This window comes from Symphalangus syndactylus, chromosome 20 (assembly GCF_028878055.3).
Source record: "Symphalangus syndactylus isolate Jambi chromosome 20, NHGRI_mSymSyn1-v2.1_pri, whole genome shotgun sequence".
NCBI lineage: Eukaryota > Metazoa > Chordata > Mammalia > Primates > Hylobatidae > Symphalangus > Symphalangus syndactylus.
Window position 1 is genome coordinate 44,887,003 of NC_072442.2, and position 7,404 is coordinate 44,894,406.

Genomic DNA, 7,404 nt, shown 5'->3' on the forward strand with positions numbered 1-7,404 from the left:
CAGTGCTGTGTGGCCACAAAAGGGCTCAGGCAACTCTTTTTTTTTTTCTTTTTTATATACTTTTAGACTTCTAAATTTGTTTTTTTTGAGACAGAGTCTCGCTCTGTCACCCAGGCTGGAGTGCAGTGGTGCTATCTCAGCTCACTGTAAACTCAGCCTCCTGGGTTCACGCCATTCTCCTGCCTCATCCTCCCAAGTAGCTGGGACTACAGGCTCCTGCCACCATGCCCGGCTAATTTTTTGTATTTTTTTTTAGTAGAGACGGGGTTTCACCGTGTTAGCCAGGATAGTCTCAATCTCTTGACCTCATGATCCACCTGCCTTGGCCTCCCAAAGTGCTGGGATTACAGGCGTGAGCCACCGTGCCCGGCCTTAGACTTCTAAATTTATAGATTTATTTATTGCAAAGATAGTACAGAGAGTTCCCCCAAGGCGGGCAGATCACGAGGTCAAGAGGCTCGTACTAACTTCTGTCCTTCCTTCCAGCAGAAGGAAGGAAGTCACTGTGTGCAGCCCACATTTAAGAATTGGGGAATTATGTTCTACCTCCCTAAGGGCAGAATATCTACACAGGTTTGTTTGTTTGTTTGTTTTTTTTTTTGAGACGGAGTCTCGCTCTGTTGCCCAGGCTGGAGTGCAGTGGCACAATCTTGGCTCACTGAAAGCTAATACAAAAATTAGCTGAGTGTGGTGGTGTGTGCCTGTAGTTCCAGCTACTTGGGAGGCTGAGGCAGGATAATTGCTTGAACCCGGGAGGCAAAGGTTGCAGTCAGCCGAGATCACTCCACTGTACTCCAGCGTGGGCGCTGGGTGACAGACTGAGACTCCGTCTCAAAAAAAAAAAAAGGTTCTCCTGCCTCAGCCTCCCGAAGCTGGGGATTACAGACACATGCCACCATGCCAGCTAATTTTTTTTTTTTTTTTGACATGGAGTTTCACTCTTGTCGCCCAGGCTGGAGTGCAATGGTGTGATCTCGGCTCCCTGCAACCTCTGCTTCCTGGGTTCAAGCAATTCTCCTGCCTCAGCCTCCCAAATAGCTGGAATTACAGGTGCCTGCCACCATGCCCGGCTAATTTTTGTATTTTTTGTAGAGACAGGGTTTCACCATGTTGGCCACGCAGGGCTTGAACTCCTGACCTCAGGTGATCCACCCGCCTTGGCCTCCCAAAATGCCGGGATTACAGACGTGAGCTACCACGCCCAGCCTAATTTTTTTATTTTTATTTTTATTTTTATTTATTTATTTTTTTTTTTTTTGTCATGCAAAAATTTAAAAACAAGCAAAGCTACCATAAAAAAGAATCTGTGTCATCATATTCACTGTCTAAACTTGGCTAAAGATAAAAAAAAAAAATATTTACTTGGTTTATCCAAGCTACAGACATGTTATAATACTCAAGAAATGAACAGCTTATAAAAACAGTGGAAAATTTTTCAATGGAAGCATAAAACTAAAATGAACTCATTATCTGACAAAGAGTTCTTCCAAAATGTCAAGTCCACAGGAAGGGATGTGTGGCCAACCCCACGCACCAGCCCACTTATAGGCCAACTGCCTCTGCCCTTTGCTCACGTTGGCTTCAGAGGTGCAGGGATGTTGGCAGACGCCTGCTCCAGGTAGGCCAAGGAGCCCTGAGGGATGTCGGCGGGCTTTTTGTGCTGCACGTTGATGTCCTCCAGCACCTGCTGCCAATGCCTCAGCTTTGTCAAGTGCTTCTGGACTAGTGCATCTTTCCGCTGTAATTCATTCCTTAGTTCTGACACATCCTCTTTGATAACTTGCTCTGGTTTCTGGACAGATAACTGCAATCTTTTTTGTAAGAAAAAACATTCTGTCCGTCTTGCAATATCCAGAAACTTCTGGATACACTGATCAACACCGGTTCGAATTTCTTCCTGATCGGTGCCATTGACATAGTCCTGACTCACCAGAGACGCAAAGCAAGCCTCGAAAGATGACTCCAATTCGTCCACCAAAGTACTGCTGGAAGGTCTAGGAGCGCCTGGAGCTGCCTGAAGAAGCGAAGCTTGGCCCGGAAGGCCCGGCGGGGCCTGAGGGGGCCCGGGTGGCTGCCCAGAAAACATACCCCCTAGCGGAGCCGCCATGTCTTGAGTGACACAAGAGAGATCCACTGCCAATTTTTTTATTTTTAGTAGAGATGAGGTTTTACTATGTTGGCCAGGCTGATCTGAAACTCCTGACTTCAGGTGATCCCCCCACCTCAGCCTCCCAAAGTGCTGGGATTACAGGCGTGAGCCACCATGCCCAGCAATTTTTTTGAGACAGGGTCTCTGTCTGTCACCCAGGCTGGAGTGCAGTGGCACAGTCATAGCTCACTGCAGCCTCGATCTTCTGGGCTCAAGCAATCCTGCCTCAACCTCCCAAGTAGCCGGGACTACAGGCAGCACCACTATGGCTGGCTAATTTTTAAATTTTTTTTTTTTTTTTTTTTTTTGAGACAGAGTCTCGCTCTGTCACCCAGGCTGGAGTACAGTAGTGCGATCTTGGCTCACTGCCAGCTCCGCCTCCCAGGTTCACGCCATTCTCCTGCCTCAGCCTCCCAAGTAGCTGGGACTACAGGCACCCACCATCACGCCCAGCTAACTTTTTGTATTTAGTAGAGACGGGGTTTCACCATGTTAGCCAGGATGGTCTCGATCTCCTGACCTCGTGATCCGCCCGCCTCGGCCTCCCACAGTGCTGGGATTACAGGCGTGAGCCACTATGCCTGGCCTAATTTTTTAATTTTTCATAGAGACAAGGTCTCACTATTGTTGCCCAGGCTGGTCTCAAACTCATGTGATTCTCCTACCTCAGCCTCCCGAAGGGCTGGGATTACAGGTGTGGTCTCCCCTATTATTAACACCTTATGTTAGTATGGTACATTTGTCACAATTAATGAATCATTAACTCCATACTTTATTCAGATTTACTCAGTTTCCCCCTAATGTCTTTTTCCCCTCAGAATCCCATTTCACAATCATCCTGACTCTTGGATGTGATGGTTTCTCAGACCTTCCCTGTTTTTGATGACCTTACAGTTTTGGGGAGTACCAGGCAGGCATATGGTAGGATCCCCCTCCATCAGGATTTGTCTGATGTTTCCTTATGATTAGACTGGGGTTCTGGGTTTTGGAGAGGAAGACCAGAGGTCAGGTGCCATTCTTGCCACATCTTATCAAGGGTTCATGCTGACTTTGATCACCTGACTGAGGTAAGCTTTGCCAGATTTCTCCACTGTAAAGTTACTCTTTTTTCTTCTTTCTGTACTGGACTCTTTGGAAGGAAGTCACTGTGTGCAGCCCACATTTAAGAATTGGGGAATTATGTTCTACCTCCCTAAGGGCAGAATATCTACACAGGTTTGTTTTTTTTTTTTTTTTTTTTGAGACGGAGTCTTGCTCTGTTGCCCAGGCTGGAGTGCAGTGGCACAATCTTGGCTCACTGAAAGCTCTGCCTCCCGGGTTCACACAGTTCGCCTGCCTCAGCCTCCCAAGTAGCTGGGACTACAGGCGCCCGCCACCAAGTCCAGCTAATTTTTGTATTTTTAGTAGAGACGGGGTTTCACCTTGTTAGCCAGGATGGTCTCGGACTCCTGACCTTGTGATCTGCCTGCCTCGGCCTCCCAAAGTGCTGGGATTACAGGCGTGAGCCACCGTGCCTGGCAGTTTATTTGGAATTCTTCTGTGTGGGAGATTTGCCTATTCTCCCTCATTGATTCATTCATCCATTTATATCAGCATGGACTTACAGGTATTTATTTTATACTTTCGGATATGATCTCAAACTATTTAATTTTGTTGCCAAGCGTGGCCGGGTGCGGTGGCTCACGCCTGTAATCCCAGCACTTTGGGAGCCCGAGGCAGGTGGATCACGAGGTCAGGTGATCGAGACCATCCTGGCTAACATGGTGAAACCTCGTCTCTATTAAAAATCCAAAAAATTAGCCGGGCATGATGGCGGGTGCCTGTAGTCCCAGCTACTCGGGAGGCTGAGGCAGGAGAATGGCGTGAACCTGGGAGGCGGTTTGCAGTGAGCCGAGATCGCGCCACTGCCTCCAGCCTGGGTGACAGAGTGAGACTCTGTCTCAAAAAAATAAAATAAAATTTTGTTGCCAAGCAACTCTTCATTGCTGTGGCTTCTCTGTACCACTTTTCAGACTAGAGGGGACAAGGGGCATGGGTGGGGTATAAAAGGTCTAATTATACCAAGTTGCCAACCTTGTTTTCCTTTCTGGAAGGAGAGTTGGGAAAACTCTCCCAACTCATGGGCAAGAGGAGGCAGGTTAAAGAGCCTGGTTTGGGCCAGGTGTGGAGGCTCATGCCTGTAATCCCAGCACTTTGGGAGGCCGAGGTGGGAGGATCGCTTGGGCCCAGGAGTTCAAGCCCAGTGTGGGCAAGGTGGTGAGATGCTGTCTCTTGAATAAGTAAATAAAATAATAAATAGCCCTGTTTGACTGCCAGCCCCTCCTGCCTTAGCCTCAGCCTGCACTAAGCAGCTAGGAGACAGGCCTTCCATGGGCATGGGCTTGGCACTCCTCTGGGGGGAAGCGTTAATCTCCTTTTCCCATGGATTCCAGTTTTGTTGTTGTTGTTTTAGAGACATGGTCTCACTCTGTCACCAAACTGGAGTGCAGTGCAGTGGTGTGATCATGGCTCACTGCAGCCTGGATCTCCTAGGCTCAAGCAGTCCTCCCATCTCAGCCTCCCAAGTAACAGACTACTGGTGCGTGCCACCACGCCTAGCTAATTAACATTTTTCTGTAGAGATGGAGTCTTGCTGTGTTCTCCAGACTGGTCTTGAACTCTCAGGCTCAAGTGATCCTTCCCACCTCAGCCTCCCAAAGTGCTGGGATTACAGGTGTGAGCCACAGTGCCCCACTGGATCCCAGTCTTAAGGCTGAAGTAAGTGCTTTGAGAACTCTATGTTCACTTACCTGCTGATTACAGCGGGCCCTGTTCTAGAGGCTTTTGTGCCACAAGGCCAGGGCAAGAAGGGGCTAATTCCCCTGCACCCTGGTCCCTTCACATTCCCATTGGGTTTTTCTACCTGAACCTACCATGCACTTCCTTCTCTCCCACCTTCCACTCCCTGCTAACCCCCCATCTACACTGGGATCTGCCTGCACCTAAACCACCACAGCTGGGAGTGGCGGCATGCACCTGTAGTCCCAGCCACTTGGGAGGCTGAGGTGAGAGAATCACTTCAGCCTAGAAGGTTGAGACCAGCCTGGGCAACATAGGGAGATCTCGTCTCTAAAAAAATAAAAGCCCCCCTGTGCCCTGGGCCTATTCCCCATTCTTGACACCCATGAGCCCCGGTTCCCCTGCTCAGTCCTGATCAATCCCACACTCACATCCTGGCTTCTCGTGTGCTTCACTACCCCACAGGCTCTGAGCTCCCAGAAGGCAGGCTGGGCATCTGATCACCTGGCCCTGTTCCCTCCAGGTTGAAGTCAAGGCGTCCTTTCTCTGCCCTCAGGAAGCTAACTCTACAGACAAGGGAACTGAATACAGTGGTATCTTGGGACTGAGCTGTTAGAGTACCTAGCTCCTTCAGGTCTGTGTGGCAAGAAGGCAGGGGAGAGGCTAGGCTATGACTCTAGTGTGCCTCAGGGAGGAAGGGGACACCCACCTGCCTTGGCCCCTCTTGGTCCCACCCATCCTTGCCAGATTCTCAACCCTGGGAACCCAGCTGTGGGTGCCCAGCCAGGCCGTTGGTGGGGCAATTAACACACCAAATGGGTGCCAACAGGGTTAATCACAGCTGCATTTATAGAGGCGTCTTTCTCTGAGGACCTCCAGGCTTTGCTTTGTATGATCTAATTCCTCCTCTGGGATCCCCCACCCTGGACTGCCACCAGGAGGATGGGGCCAGGCAGAGAGTGGGTGAACAGCGGAGTAAGGGCAGTGCTGGAAAAAGCCCAGGCTGCTGCCACCCACTTGGGCGGGCGGGTGGATGGACGAGTGTTTGCTCTGGCAGAGAATAGGGACCTTCGTTCAATGCACTACACATAAGAGGCCCGCCTGCCATGAGCCAAATGCTCTGACTGCCAGGGCCTGCTCTGGAGCCCACATCCAGCATGGCAGACCCACATCAACAGCACGGATAGGTGCTTTACAGTGTGCCCCTGAGTCCTTCGGGAGTGCAGACTGGGCACTAGCTGAAACTATAGAAGTCGGGCAATGGGTTGCTGAAGAGACCTCTCAGAGCAGGTGACCTTAGGGGTAGATCCTCAGGAAGGGGTTGAGGGAATTCTGAGCTAAGGGAATGGCCTGACAGGGAACGGTTGTGGGGAGCTGTGCATGATGAGGATGCCTACCCTATGTGAGTGGCATGGGGCCAAACCAAGGAATTGGGGGCTTAGTTGAAAATGGCAGGCCGGGTGCAGTGGCTCACACCTGTAATCTCAGCAATTCGGGAGGCTGACTTGGGAGGACTGCTTAAGGCCAGGATTTGGAGCCCTATTTAAAAAATGAAAGGACAGGCCGGGCGCGGTGGCTCAAGCCTGTAATCCCAGCACTTTGGGAGGTCGAGGCGGGCGGATCACAAGGTCAGGAGATCGAGACCATCCTGGCTAACACGGTGAAACCCCGTCTCTACTAAAAATACAAAAAATTAGCCGGGCGTGTTGGCGGGCGCCTGTAGTCCCAGCTACTTGGGAGGCTGAGGCAGGAGAATGGCGTGAACCCGGGAGGCGGAGCTTGCGGTGAGCCGAGATCGCGCCACTGCACTCCAGCCCGGGGGATAGAGAAAGACTCCGTCTCAAAAAAAAAAAAAAAAAAAAAAAAATGAAAGGACAGGTATTGGAAGGCAGCAGAAGTTTTTAAGCAAGGGAATTAACCATTTTAGACAGATCATTCCGGCAGCGGAGCAGAAGGGATATGCCCAGAGGAAGAAACACCAGGTGAGAGGCTGAGTTGATCCAGTTTAAGGCATTGCATTGAGGGGCTGAACTTGAGACAATCCCTGAAAATGTGAGAACGGGAGCTAGAACTTGCTTGTGGGAAGGGCCTAGGGAGAGGAAGAAATAAAAGATCACTGGGCAAGGCGCTGCTGCAGGGCCAGGAGGCAGGACAGGCAGCGGGAGAAGGGCCAGGAGGAGCCCCAGATGCAGAGGGGACAGACCAGCCCTGCCTGCAGGCTGCTGTGCACTGAGTGAGCTCAGAGTGAGCAGAACTTTTGAGGCAGTGCCCTCCCCTTCCCCAGCTTGGCAGGCACACCAGCTTGTGTGGTTTCACGGCTTCATTCCTCCCCCTAGAGGCTCCTAGAAGCACAGCTGCTTTCTCCTAAGAGTGAACAGAGGTCTGTGGCTGAAACATCTCAGGTCCATTCCCAGAGTTTCCAGCTCAACCCCTTGGCTCTCCTCAGGCCGGCCATGTGAGCCCCCTTGGCAGCTGGG

General features: G+C 50.8%; 1 protein-coding gene across 1 annotated transcript; it reads right to left on the minus strand.

Moving 5' to 3' along the window:
* Positions 1–1,419: 1,419 nt before the first annotated feature.
* On the minus strand, positions 1,420–2,665 carry LOC129469550 (mediator of RNA polymerase II transcription subunit 28-like). The gene has a single exon (XM_055256298.2). It carries the CDS (start codon positions 2,105–2,107, stop codon positions 1,571–1,573), a length of 537 nt encoding a protein of 178 aa, XP_055112273.1. The 5' UTR covers positions 2,108–2,665; the 3' UTR covers positions 1,420–1,570.
* Positions 2,666–7,404: the final 4,739 nt, after the last annotated feature.